This window comes from Mastacembelus armatus, chromosome 21, assembly GCF_900324485.2.
Source record: "Mastacembelus armatus chromosome 21, fMasArm1.2, whole genome shotgun sequence".
Classification (NCBI taxonomy): domain Eukaryota; kingdom Metazoa; phylum Chordata; class Actinopteri; order Synbranchiformes; family Mastacembelidae; genus Mastacembelus; species Mastacembelus armatus.
In genome coordinates this window covers 15,171,168-15,185,751 of record NC_046653.1, presented here as the reverse complement: position 1 = coordinate 15,185,751, position 14,584 = coordinate 15,171,168, and the positions used below count along the sequence as shown (strand labels likewise).

Genomic DNA, 14,584 nt, shown 5'->3' with positions numbered 1-14,584 from the left:
CCAAGACGGACTCAGAAAAGCCAGTCTTTGTAAGTTCTTTTACAGCTTCTGGCTAGATATGAGTTTGTCTTCTGCTGGATGAACAAAAGGCTGCATTGCTCAAAAAAAGAGGCCTGAAAGCTTCTTTCAACCCACCAAATGACTCACACAGCTGTTATCAGCTGGGTTAGTAGGTTAAAACCCAGGTTTTTAGTGTGTGTTCTCAGGTGTCTATTGTAGGTGTTTGTGTGAAGTGAAGTTTTATTGAACTTGGCTCATTTTATCCAGTACTGTTCCTAGTAGTTTTGACTGATGTGCTTCTGGGAGTATATTACTGGAAACCTTCCAGATCTCCTCCCACCATTCTGCCTCAAAATGTCAAAATCATCAGTGCACAAGTCTGAATATGAGCCAAAGCTTTGTAAACCCTTGTCTCACCTCTACATCGCAGTAGTCTGTGCCAAAGATGGACACACAGTGGGCGGCTGCTGCTGCATGAAAGGAACTCGATTAGATTTGACTGCTCTCTTTGACTTGCTCTTTTTCTTTTATCCCCCATGGATTCTTTTAGTTGATAACTCTAACTGCAGTTCTGCTGGCGGGATGCCATGCTGACTTAAAACTCTTATTAAGTACCACACAGGAAGCAGGAAGGCTTACCCACTGATAAGAATTAGGAAAGTTAGTTAGCACTGGCAACCCCTCCCTAACCTTCCACCACTGCTCCACAAACTCAGATAAACATGAGAAACCTGGACCCACTTAGAGTTGGTCTTTCACCTCAATTAGTGCGGCGCACTGCGGAATGATAAGGATTTACTGTATTTGTCAAAAACATTTGTTGAAAGGATAATGAATGCTACAGTTTGCTCTTATTAAGTTGAAGCGTTAAAACCTGAAAATCCATTTAACCCCTTTAGTTTCCCCTTTAGACTTAATTCATCCTGCATTCATTTATCTTTTTCAAAAACATGTGACTTTTGTATAATGCCAGTATATTGTATTAAGGATTAGGTAGCTTTTATGTTTTCCTAAACCTCATGAAAAGACCAAAACCAACAATAAAATAGTCTATCAATGAATACTTTACTAATTCCCTGTGCTTTCAGTGGCTCTCTTTGCCAACCCTAAATGTTCCCGACATAAATCTTTAACAACCTGTCACAAACCTATTTCTAAACCAAAGGCTCAGTAACTTCCAACATTTTTTTTTGTCTTTCCGGGGATTTGTTAACAGTAAATGAACTATATAATATCACCGGGCTTATTCTTTCACTTGTTGTGTATTGTGCTGCAGAGGTCAAACACCAGCAGAATCTGACTATCAGTTACTAGAAGTGGCGCGCAGGCTGGAGATGTACGGGATTCGCCTTCACCCTGCCAAGGATCGTGAGGGCACCAGGTTAAGCCTGGCTGTGGCACACACTGGTGTCCTGGTTTTTCAGGTCAGTGTCGGTGATTTATGGGACCGTTTGGTGTGTTTGATGGCGATCGGTGTTTTGGTGTTTTTAAAGACTTTATATCTTCTTATCACGGCAGGGACAAACAAAGATTAACGCCTTCAACTGGTCTAAAGTTCGTAAACTGAGCTTCAAGAGGAAACGTTTCCTCATCAAGCTGAGGCCAGATTTAAATGTAAGATATGTTGCTGAATTGTACTGTGTGTAGTACATTCATAGAACAAATGTAATAACATCAATGTAAACTCTGTCTTTATTTGTCTCTGTTGCACCAGAGTTCATATCAGGACACTTTAGAATTTCTGATGGCCAGCAGGGACTGTTGTAAAGTCTTCTGGAAGATTTGTGTTGAGTACCATGCCTTCTTCCGCCTCTTTGAGGAACCTAAGCCCAAACCCAAGCCAGTGCTGTTCACGCGAGGCTCTTCCTTCAGATTCAGGTACAGTGTTTGCATCACAAAGCTGCTCCCTGTCTCTCAAGATTTTAGGCACACAGCACTTTCATCATTACCCAACAGGTCTGCTAAGTCAGTTGTGCCTAAATAGCTCATTATCATCTCTCCTGTGTTTGTCTCTGCAGCGGCCGCACACAGAAGCAGGTGATTGATTATGTGAAAGAATCAGAGTTTAAAAAGATCCCATTTGAAAGGTAAAGACTGCAGACAGGTTTGATAAATTTGGCCTAAGCAGATGTCCTCAGAGTGTGTAAAACTGATTTTTAGCATCCTGTCTGCCAGGAAACACAGTCGGGTCCAACACAACAGTCGTCTGTCTCCGTTGCCTTCCCCACGTCACCATGAAGTGCCAGTAGAAGTGAGTGTCTCAGTTTTTCAGTGCATCTGTAGTGGAAAATTAGCCACATAAGGTCTGTGCCATCTTATGAATCTTATGATGAATCTCATGATATTCATTATATTGTGCTTCGTTTTATACAAAGAAAGCTTTAATAGTAGCCTGTGAAACAGTTACAGTGAAATTTTCATACCAGGCAACTTAATATTTTGATATTTCAAAGCTGCATTCTTCAAAATGAATGACTATTTTTCTTTGGTATATCTGCATGCATCCCTCTCTTGTGCTAGTAGAGCATACACAAAAGAAACAAACATTTGGTCAGACAGGTTTAAAATAATAAAAAATAAAATATATCTGATTTTAGTTATCATTAATAACTCATCAAACATAATCATAATATAAAAAGTACTCTTGAAATCTTTTTAGATATTTTTTTTTTATACTTATCCGTTTCTGTCAGAGTGGTGCTCCTGGGGACACGGTCGACTCTTCTCCTCGGCGTCACTGGAAAGAGTCGGCGTTGGTGAGTGCAGAAGATCCCTCAGCCTCACGGACAGCAACGGTGAGTCCATCTCACCAAAGAAACGGCCATGGGGACAGAACAGGGTCTGTGTCCAGGACAGAAGAGAGAAGAGGCTCACAGACCAACCCAGAACATCTGAGCACAGGTCCAGCATCTCGGGCTGCTAAAGGCAGCAGCTTTTCCATCCCCTACATTGACTTTAGTGATTTAGACAGTGATTATGGTATGGGCAGGGACCAGGTTTGTGGGTTGAATGACATCAATAGAGAGCGGGCCTCAAATCGCTGTGGTTCTGACTCTGGGAGCACAAATAGGGCTCTGCAGGCTCAACCGGAGCACTTTCTGGGTAGGATACAATATAGGGAGTCTCCTTCTTCTTCTAAACCATCTCTCACCATGAGCCCTGATGTGGATGAGTCTTCTAAGCAGTCACAGCAACGTGTTGACAAAAGTCCTCTCCGTAGCAGCATGGTGGATGTCAGTGCTCGCAGTAGAGAGAAGCATAGCAGCAGCCCTCTCACAGTCCCATATATGATGGGGTCAAAGAGTGGCGTCACCACTTCTGTCGTTGATTTACATCAAGCAGCTTCTATCACTCACGCTGGGCACAATGGCTACAGCTCCTCTCCCCCTCATTTCAATGAGGGTGGATACTCCCCCATCTCAAGTCGCTGTCCTCGTTTACAGAAGCCCATCAGAACGTCTCTCACACAAACCCAAGACCAGGGAGCATCCTCGCCAGAGTCATGTCCTGTCCAGTCTCGGGCTGAACGTATGGCTGCCCTTGAGCGCCGCATGCTGGCCAATGGGCTCTCAGCACCAGGCAGGTCCAGGGCCAGACGAGGGCAGAAACGCTTAGGGCATGCTGCTGTCACACATGTGGGCGCAATTCATTTACATGACTGCTCCACCACCAGTGGTTCAGAATCCAGTGAGTCTGAAGTAGAGACCTACAGGGGCAACAGCCCCCAGATGTTTGATAATCCAGTGGAGGCTAATTCCACGTCCCCTATACCCAGGAACAAGTTTTCCTTTGGCAGCCTCCAGCTGGAGGAGGAGGGGGATGAGGATGGATGCCATGGCTTCAGTGATGATGATGGCGGACAGCTTTTCAGCTGTTAGTGCATATAGCACTAACAGCTGTGTACTGTGGAAAAAAACAGTGTCCACTGTATGACAGTATTTTTGGCAGAAGACTGTTCAAATCTCCACACACTACTCCACAGAGTAGTCTTCTGAAGCGCAGTGCGACTACTTATTTGAAGCACTTTTGAGCCCTCTCTTTCATTGGGAACTGGTTTCCTTTTAAATAGAAAGAATGCATTGAGGTTTTTCTGTGAGGAAAGGTTTAATATTTCAGCCTCGCTCTTTGACTGTAATTGTATGTCCCTGCAGAAATACACAAGTGCCATATTAGGAAATAAGACTCAGTAGCTACTAATTAACAAAACCTATATAGCGAGAATTAGTAGCTCTGCTCACTGGCGTTTAAGCTTGAACATGGTTAAGAGAATTTACGGTTTCACTTCTTAAGCATGTGTTGCGTAGAGTTGTTGAACGCTCCCTTCAGATTATTTCTCAGTTGCCTTATGCCTCCACATAAGCAAATATGCATGTCATTCCATAATTATCCATAGACAGATTTATTTGATCTCTTTTCTGTTGGATGACTTGACAGTACAGTAAGTTTTGTACAGTTTTCTGCAAAACACACTTTATGCTCGTTCTCGTGGAGACGTGTGGATGTATAATTATGTCTGTAACGTTCTAGTCGTTTACTGGGAATAATCTTGACAGCTTTGTGTAATTAACATCATCAATGTGGCATTTGACGTGTGACTGTTGTGAGATCAGTACATTTTGTCGGAGTGGAAACGAATTGATGCGCTGCAGATTCTAGTTTGATCAGTGTTTTTTTTTTGTTTACAGTACCCTCTGCTTTTTATTGACTTATAGCAGAAACTTCCAGCTTCCTTTTATTGAGTTTTATTCACAGTTAGGGAAGAAATATAACCTCACAGTGGTTTAGTGAGTATTGTGTAATAGCATGAGAGACTGGCTGCGGCTCGGTCAGGCTGAAGTGAAAGTAAACGTTTGTGGCAGTGGCATTTTAGCCACTCATAAGAAAACATATGGCTCTTATTCTCACCTTTGGCACATCCCTCTGCGCTGACTCCTGCTCATGTATCCTCCAACAGCTATGTTGTCCACAGACTTTGCAATATTTTTAACAAACACTGCACTTTTCTTTTTTTTCTTTTCAGTTTATTTTTGCACTTCTGTCTTCATGTTTATTTGTGTTGTGTTATCTGCTTAAGAAATGATCTCTTTATTACATTTCTGTTCTGTTCTTTGTTTGATATATACTCGTCTGTCAGCATGAAACTGTCGTATCTTATCTTTTTCTTTCTTAGCTGTGACTGCATGTAAACCTGTTCTGTCACTCACTGTGGCTTGTGGAAAGAAAGAAAAAAAGATCTTACCAGTGTCTGGGTTCCCTTCTCTGCAATGATCCGTCTAACATTATTCCAGAGGAGAGACAGAACTGTGGGTTAAGGCTGATAGGAGCTTGGGAATATGCAGCAAAATAGAAACAGCTTTTAATATCTGTGTATGTGTGTCAACTGTATGTGTGAAAGGCAGTTAGAGGGCAACACCTCAAAGCACAGAGTTTCTTGGCTTATCCATCATTGTCGGCTGCTTTCACAGCACTCCCAGGCGGTTTTAGCACTGACATGAAAACGCATAGCTTTAGTGAAATTTTGGGATTTTGTTTTGATGAGCCTATTTGATTTTCTAAGTTATTTGATCTTTCAACGTGATAAGTGGAAACTTTCCAAAGCTGCATGACGTGAATGAATAAAGCATTACGAAGCGAGGAGATATGTTTATTTGTGGGAGTTACTAGATCACTGCAGAGGTAGGGAACCAGCTCTGGTGTGCAGTGCTCTCTCATAGACCTGGAATAACACTCTGTCATACAGAGACTAATTCAGAAAATGCCTTTCTGTAAATTTAGTCACGACACTCCACAAACTATTGGTTCTGCTCAAATTCCCAAGCCTGTAGGTGAGACTTGTGTGACATTTCATCCACTGGTGTCCTTCAGGGTGTTTTTCTGATGCATGACATGCTAAACTGGGGCCCAGGCATGACCCACATGCTGCTCTTGGCCTGGCTCTTCTCTGCATGTACTGTACTGTATCTACATATAGTGCGCGGTATCACTACACTGGTCTTTTGTGAAACAGATTAGAGAATTCAATGTTGATTAGAAAATGTTGCAATATTAACTTATTTAACTAATTTTAGTAGCAGATAAATATAGAACATTTTTGCAATTCACTGTGTAACTGTTAGCCTACAAGTAAAGTGAATGTAAAAGTCTTTTTTGTATTCATGGACTGAATAATGCATGTTTCCTCACTACCAAATGGCTTTTTCAGTACAGCAATAACAGAATCCTAAAAATATATGCATGACTGTGCATGAATTTACACTCATCTTACTACACTACTTCAAGTCTCCCATCTCTCTCTCTCTCTCTCTCTCTCTCTCTCACTCTCACTCACTTACTCGATGTGTCTCTGTAGACACTCGCTGGGCTTCGAGCTCTTTATGCTGCTTTCAAGATTTCCATTCATGTATATATGTGATACTAGAGTCAATAAAGATGACCTTTATGAAGAAGAGAGATTTCTGAATCTTCTTTCTGACTGTAAATGCTAAACATTTCATCTTCCCTGTAGTTTTGCAGTGTTGGTTGGTGAATGTGTCTCCATGCCTTGTCTTACTCCTTCCCTCAGTAGCTTTTAGATGAACTCTTTCCCAGAGTTGTTGTCAAGGCTCACTGCAAAGAACGAATGCAGGGGGAGCGCATGTGTGCGTCAGTGTTGTGTTTGTGCTGAAACACCAGAAGGCAACAGAAAGAGCTTGGCAAGTTGGAGCTAAAACATAGTAAGTAAGCTGAGTGAAGATTGTCAGTATAGGTTATACCAAGTAAGTCATTCATCTTGATCATCTTGCAGTATGTGTCTCAGCTTGTGTACTGATGGACTTGGTGTGACGGATGCGAGAGCTGTCAAGAATGTAGACTGAGTCATGGCTTTTTACTTTTTGTCAGTAGATCCCCCAGCTAGACGTGATTGTGTTTCGTGTGTGGCTGAGAGAGACTGATCCTGGCTCACACTGTGTTTGTAAATACTAAAGTAGTTTGGTGCAGCCTGCATAGTTTTTCCTACTGGATGACGTTTGTTCTGTTAGATGATAAAAGATGGAAATTGTAAAAATGTCATTTGATGTTTTTGCTTAAAAATAATGATAATTCAGTTAATTAATTAATTGATCATACTGCTTATTGCCTACTATTATATCGCTGATTTAATCTGAATTCATGCACTTTGTACCTAAGTTGGTGAATCGGATGCTAAGAATATTTTTGCCCCGGTCGTATGCTGTTGTGTTGTAATGTATATTGCATCAACCTAACTTTGACTTTTCTTCTCTCTTTGTGGCTCCTGCATGACATCGTGCAGGTGTGGTGTCCAACAGTCCTCACCTGTCTGCCTCCTCTGGACACTCCCATGGTATGGTTAACGGTCAGAAGTCACTGGAGCTGTGCAGCCACAGTCCTGATGGCCGACAACCTTCCCCGCTCACCAGCCCGCTGCTCAATGACGCCTGCAGCGTTCGCACTGACGATGAAGACGAGGCCCGGAGGAAGGTTTGTGAACAAGAGGACTTGCATTGCATCCACTGTCACTTACTCAAAATAGCTGGACCTGGATTACCTGTCCTGAACAAATCTCCTCTGGGGCTGATGCTGAGTATTTTTCTGAGAAATGGGTTAGATAGACGGAAGGACTGATGAGGCACCAGACGCTGTTGGTCTTACTCATAGCTGAATAGATCAGTTCTTCATACTGAGTGTCCTCTTTCCTCTGTGATGTCTTTGCAGAGGTTTCCAACAGATCGGGCCTACTTTATTGCCAAGGAGCTCCTGACAACAGAAAGGACATATGTGAAGGACCTGGAGGTGATAACTGTGGTAAGACAGGCCATGTCTGCTCACCAACACGCTGCTCTACCGTTAGTTTTCTCCTGCGCTGTCCTCTGGGTAGAAAACATTGATTATTCCGGTTAGCTGCTCCATGGGTGTGCGCCCGCTAAAACACAGAGTAAGGCAGGAATATTTTGGCAGATGCGATTGAATTTTTTATTCATTCCCCACACTCGCGCCATGAAATGCATGTATATGTCTCACTCAGAGCTGTGCATGCTAAACTGTGGTTGTGTTAAAAGAGCGTCTGCATGTGACTCCCTGTTTCAGCCTTTTCCTTTTAGGATATTAGTAGGTCTGTACAAGCATATGAACACCATTTCATTAGATAATATCTCAAAGGAAATGCAGCAGAAAGCAGGATATTAAATGTGAGGTACAGCTCCTTCAGCTGCAAACAAGGAGGATGCACTTACAAGGCTGTGCTGAAGTGCTTCTGACATTTGACTCTCCATGCATGTGGAGAAAACGCATCACTCTTTTTCACCGACAAGTTTAAAGACTGCAGCTTGTATCATCTTGTGAATTTCAGAGAAGCCTCGAACACATCTCATAAATATTTGGTTTGGCTCATGATTGCGTTGTTCTTATTTCAGCTGTGCTTGTGCAGTCTTTCTAATGCGCTGCCCTCTTTTCCATGCAGTATACTGGTTGGTTATACTGCTGTTTGGGATGAAGTCATCCAAGCAACAGCTGGTGCTTCGTCTTAGTCTCTTCTAGAAACACTTTTTCTAACCCCTGTTTCTTTTTCCCATCAAGTCAGCTAAATAAAGCTGTTTCAGTCTGCCTTTCCCAAATACACAACATGCAGCATTTGGCTTTAGTCTGACTTAAAGAAATAATAGTGTTAAGAATGATTGACTATTGATTTTTCCTTTCATCCTCAGGCAATTAAGGGATTTAAGAGATTGTCACAAGGCTGAAGTGCAACTGCAGAAACACAGATGGAGGCTTTTGTTTTTTGAAAGCACCCTGTGAAAATCTGTTTAAACACAGCATTGATCAGTGCTCATCTTATGATCTTAAACAGTCATTGCTTGTGAAAAACAAGCTCTGTGCAAACTTGAGACCAGAAAATGAGGACTTGAGTTAACTGATGTCATTGAGAGATATCCATTTCACTGCTATTTAATATTTGATGTGTCCGCTTTCACACTTTTTTTTTCCATTCTAAGCAGTTCTTCCATTAGTAGATGGAAGGACTTTAAAATTTACTTGAGAAATATCCTGGGTCATAGTTTTGTATAAGGATGCACAAGATTCAAGGTAAAATAGCAACCACCAGGGCCCTCCACTATCCACCTCATCTCAAAATGTGTTTTACTTCCTTTTACCTTGCTTGAAGGAGACATCTAGTAAACTCTGGAAATAAAAAACACTTAAATATTCAGTACTTCAAGTTTATTAGATGGATTTTTTTTAATGACAAACAATGAGTCATTGCAGAAGACATTTATTTATATGTCTTAAAACTTGCCTTGTATTGTTTGAACTCTGATATATATGTGTTTTTGTGATCTCAGTCGTTTCAGAGTGCTGTAGGACAAGATGAAGCAACCCCAGACTCTCTTAAGAACACCATCTTTTCCACCTTCGAGCCTCTGCACAAATTCCACACAGGTTTTCTCAGGGAGGTGGAGCAGAGGCTGGCACTGTGGTGAGACTCAGATCACTTTTCTCTGAATAACTGCTATGAGGAACAACTAACTCGGTGATGGTGGTTTGGTTTTGGTCCAATGTATCACAACTATTTGACCCACTTTTAATGAGTTTAGCCTGAGCGGGTGACCCGGTCCCCTTAGATGACCCGAGGAGCCATCGTCTCCATGGCAACAGCTGTGCTGCACCATGGCTGTTCTTTTCTTGCCTGGGGCTTTCTCCTGTCTGATCTTCTTAATGATGTTTTGCTTTATCTAACTGAACTACACACACACACACACACACACACACACACACACACACTGAGACATACAGACAGTGGTACATAAAGCATGTCAGGCTGCTGAATGTACATCTATTAACTGTACACATACAGTTTAATGTTTTTACTGTTGGCTAATCTTTGTTAGAACTCTGTACCAAAGCTTAAAGTGATATTGCAGTCAGCTCTGCTGATAAGAACCACATTCAAATCTGTATGCAAATTGTCCAGCAGTGCATATGTCCCTTTTGGCTTTGCATATTCAGATATCAGAAGATGTGCACTGGTGTCATTTTGACGATGATAAGAAAGCTGTCTGTCATAGATGAAGAGAAGTATGTTTTACAGACTGAAATATATTTCCCTAAAGCTACTGCTACAATACTGCACCAGATTAATAAATATTCTGAATGAATCCAGTAATGGCAGCTCATTACTCCTGCTCACTGTATGGTTAATGCCATGCTCAAGGGAGACCCCTGCTGGTGGATTTCTTTCTCAGTATTTAAAGAGGTTTTTCCAACTTCATTGGAATTTTTCTTGCAAGTTGACACTCACCTGAGTAATCAATAGGTGTCTGTGGAGCTTAGTCAGTTACTTCGCTGTCCACAGGGACTCTGTATTGTTTCCAAGACAAAAACTTGCAAATATGTTTTTTTTAGGGAAGGGCGATCCAATGCTCACATCAAAGGAGACTATCAGCGCATTGGAGATGTCATGTTGAGGAACCTTCAAGGCTTGAAGGTGAAAAAGCACCTTATGTCTTATTCTTATATGTTTCTAATTAGTAAATAGTTTTTACTCTTAAGCAATTTTCCATCTCCACCCATAGCCCCTGACAGCAAACCTGCACAAGCAGTCTGAACTTCTGGTGGAGCTGGAAAAGTCATGCAGGGTGTCCCGCAAGTTAGAGACCCTCTGCAAGGACTTTGAGCTGCAAAAAGTCTGTTACATCCCCCTCAACGTGTTCATTCTGCGGCCTCTGCACCGCCTCATGCACTACAAGCAGATCCTGGAGCGTCTGTGTAAACACTATCTGGCTACACATGTGGACTTCAGGGACTGCAGAGGTACTACACTTACACCAATGCTTACAGGGCTTCTGGTACAACACAGTAGTAATAATACATAACTGATAGATGTACTTTGACCTTCTACCTGTGGTTGGTATGTAGCTGCCCTGGCAGATGTATCTGAGGTGGTAGACCAGCTTCAGGGAAGCCTAATCAAGATGGAGAACTTCCAGAAGCTTCTGGAACTTAAGAAGGATTTGATTGGCGTTGACAATCTTGTTGTTCCTGGTCGGGTGAGTTTAAAGCTTGAAAGAATGGACCAGATTGTAAATCACCCTGAACATCTACTATAAAATGTGTAGAAAATGACATGTTCTTTGTTTTCTCTTTCACAGGAGTTCATCAGGTTAGGCTGCCTCAGCAAACTGTCGGGAAAAGGCCTCCAGCAACGAATGTTTTTCCTGGTAACATCAACTTCTGAGATTGGGTCAACTCACTAATCTCATTATTTAGTTGAGTGATTTTGGCAGAAATACCATCACCGCCTTTTATCTTTTGCAGCTGTCCACATGCTAAGATTGTCAGTAGATGTAGTGGAACTACATATGTTCCTGTAGAGAAAAATCAATGTATATGTGCAGTTTGGTGGAGCATCATGCCAGAAATTATTTATATTGTATTGCCCTGTGAGTTATTTTTTTCTGACATTATGTTCAAGTTATAGTTAGTTATAACAATTTGTTTGCGTTGCCTTTTTAGGATTATTTATGGGATTATGTAGATTTAGTAATTTAAACAAAGACTCAGACTTGGTTTGAATGATTGTTTCCACTTTCTCTGTCCCACTCTCTGCCTCCCCGGCGATAGTTCAGTGACGTCATTTTGTACACGAGTCGAGGGATGACGGCGACTAATCAGTTCAAAGTGCACGGGCAGCTGCCCCTCCATGGCATGACAGTAAGTGCTGTGTCTCTCAAATGAACACAAAGTGCCTCGGATGGCCGTCACCAGTATGTCACCGCTGCGAATAAACTGCTTCAAACTGCTCTTTTCACCATTTGCTTCCACCCTGACAACACACAGTCACAGTCACACTAAGACACACGCTTTCAGGACGACTACACGTCCTTCTCCCTCGCTTTGTTTGCCGTCCTCACTCCCTCCATCTCTCCCTTTCTGTCTATTTTGGTCCTTGCTGTCCTACATACCGCTGCGCTGGAATGTTTTTTTTTCTTACATCTGTATTCTTCTTGCAGATCAGAGAGAGTGAAGATGAGTGGGGTGTGCCTCACGCCTTTACACTGGTTGGACTGCAGCAGTCAGTGGTGGTGGCAGCAAGGTGAGAAGAAGAAGGTGTCAACATACAGACACTGCAGGTCATTTTCACAAATAATGAAAAACCTGTAGAGAAGCAGACATATATATACATTATTAGCACAGGTGTAATTTCCACTGGGAAGGAGGGCGACATGTCTCTTTTCAAATGTTCTTACAATTTCAACTAATAGAAATAATCTCTTGAATTTAGAGGAGGAGTCTCAGTTTATCAGTCAGAAATGACTTTATGATGTATATGTCAAAAATAACCAATGTGTGTTTAATTGGAGTGAATTACTTACCAATTCACTTCAATAATTAATGTGATGCAATTAATATTACAGTGTATTTTCCTGTTTTTTCTATGCAGTTTACCCTCAACTTTTGTCATTGCACTTGCAAATTGAATTGCGAATTGCAAAAAAGAAAAAGATAACCATGTTTCTTTCTTCGGGCTAACATTTTAATAGTCCTATTTCCATTAATGAGCAGATGGTATTTCAGAGTCTTTTTAGGAAAATTTGGCAGGACACCTGTGTCTAAATTGAGAAAGCATTGTTAGCCTCACTACTTCTAACCATTAGGCCACCCTGCTGTGACTCATGCCTGTTTCGCTCGTGGGAGATGCTGAGCATTTTCTATATTTGGGTATTTTTCCTGTAGTTCACTCACAGAGATGGAGAAGTGGATGGAAGATATAAAGACGGCGATAGAGATGGCAAAAACCAGAAATGGGCCTTCATCTGAGCTTCTGACTAGCAACCTGACAGACAACAGTAGGTTACTAAATAAACATTCACTTAATGATAAAAGATACTGTGCAGTTTGTAGTGCTGTCCAACAACCAGTGAAAAAGAAACAGTGAGTAACTAAGAATATACCAATATCCACCAACTGAACCCCCAGATCCACAAGACTACATTTGACTGATGAATAATCTGACCCTGTCTGTGTTTTAGCGCCCCTCTCCCCTCATCACCCTGCTCATTGTTTAGCAGTAACAACCTCCTGACTTTCCCAGAATGCCCTGAGGACTCCTCGGTCGAGGCGGAGTCTGAGGACGACATGGCAGCATCACGCATCTCACTGGAGAGGCCCACCCCTCACCGTGGTAACACCATGGTGCACGTGTGCTGGCACAGGAACACCAGCGTGTCCATGGTGGACTTTAGCATAGCTGTGGAGGTACCGGCCAAACCTCAGCACTTAACCTCAGACCTGTCCCTCCCCTCCGGCCTCACTGTTTTCTTTCTCTGTTTCTGAGTGTGGACTGAATCTGAATTCACTGATTATCTCTCAGTGGGAACAGTATCCTCTTGTGCTGCATTTCATCATCTTAACTACATTTTATCTGCAGCTTATTTATATTCTCTTCTAATTTTTCTCTCTATACTGGGTCACTAAGCTTTTCTAAGATGTTCTCATTGCAAGAGGACTTTGTTTACTTTAAACTAAGACATTATTTGATGAGGGAATCAACAACTTTTGGGTAATTAGGAGACAAAAATATCTGTTAAAAATCTGTCTATAGAAATGTACAAAACCCAAATAGTTTTAATCCTTGAGATTCGGGTTTGCTAGCCATTCTTCTTCACTACTGCCTTTGTTCCTTTGCACATTACTGCCACAAAAACTGTGGAACAGCAGAGTAGCATGAAGCCAAAGGCAGGACGTGAGTCTTGCCTCCTGTTAGCACACATGCATGTGCATCCTCATATGTGTATACAATACAAACAGAAACAGGATATCCTCTTTATTGCACCAATATTGTGGAGCTTTAAGTCACTGTAATTTAAAGCTGTTTTTAGCCTCAGTGAGGATACTGTTTCCACTTTTCCTTCCCTTGGCTGACAGTAGTCAGTCTGATATCCGTATCAAAACTCAAACCTGTGGCTTTTCTGTGTAGTTCTGTCCTTTTTCTCCCCTCCTGAAGTCTCTAAATGTTTCTAAATAGAGAGAGAGCAGTACATAGATGTGCTAAATGTCCTCATCTAACACTAACACAACGGATCCTCTTTTGGGATGTAGCCTCATTACAACCCAGCTGTGCCCTGATCTTGTTCTGCTCTTCCTCTGTAGCTGTAACAGCGTCCTTTTCACAGCCTTGCCTGGACACACCGTCGGCCTCCATGTTAACCCCTGTCACTGCATGCCTGTAATTTCACCTACTCAGTCTCTGTGTTTCTGTGTTTCTGTCCCTCCCTCCCTCCTTCCCTCCCTGTCTGTTTTTTTTTCTCTTTCTGTCTCTCTTTTCCTCATGCGTCTGTGCGTTCCTCCGTGGTAGAGGACCCTAGTCCAGTCAGTGAGAATAAGGCCCCACTGGTGGGGCCCTCGAGTGGCCAGGGACCAGTGCCTCTGTCTGTTATCTGCTGGTACCGTGTTCAGAGCCTTTCCTTTAGTGAATCCTGCAGGAGTCTAGAGGTAAAGGAGCCAGGCAGACAGGAGAGGACCTGTGTATGTGTTTACTTATGCACCATAGGAAGCAAACTTACAATGTGCTTAACAGAAATAAAAACAG

At 42.2% G+C, this 14,584-nt stretch overlaps 1 protein-coding gene across 2 annotated transcripts in view; it reads left to right on the top strand.

Annotated features, from left to right (window-relative positions):
- LOC113123534 (FERM, ARHGEF and pleckstrin domain-containing protein 1-like) overlaps positions 1-14,584 on the top strand; it is a 44,368-nt gene that overhangs the window by 26,993 nt on the left and 2,791 nt on the right. The window contains exons 8-24 of one of the 2 annotated variants that reach the window (XM_026295705.1): positions 1,277-1,424; positions 1,519-1,614; positions 1,715-1,878; positions 2,019-2,087; positions 2,176-2,251; positions 2,694-2,901; positions 7,292-7,479; positions 7,714-7,803; positions 9,339-9,472; positions 10,399-10,480; positions 10,569-10,806; positions 10,912-11,042; positions 11,145-11,213; positions 11,617-11,706; positions 12,006-12,088; positions 12,730-12,842; positions 13,088-13,251. In XM_026295705.1, the coding sequence (XP_026151490.1) occupies positions 1,277-1,424; positions 1,519-1,614; positions 1,715-1,878; positions 2,019-2,087; positions 2,176-2,251; positions 2,694-2,901; positions 7,292-7,479; positions 7,714-7,803; positions 9,339-9,472; positions 10,399-10,480; positions 10,569-10,806; positions 10,912-11,042; positions 11,145-11,213; positions 11,617-11,706; positions 12,006-12,088; positions 12,730-12,842; positions 13,088-13,251 (2,143 nt within the window). Of the gene's footprint in view, positions 1-1,276; positions 1,425-1,518; positions 1,615-1,714; positions 1,879-2,018; positions 2,088-2,175; positions 2,252-2,693; positions 2,902-7,291; positions 7,480-7,713; positions 7,804-9,338; positions 9,473-10,398; positions 10,481-10,568; positions 10,807-10,911; positions 11,043-11,144; positions 11,214-11,616; positions 11,707-12,005; positions 12,089-12,729; positions 12,843-13,025; positions 13,252-14,584 lie in introns of those variants that run through there. The other variant, XM_026295706.2, reaches the window with a different exon arrangement.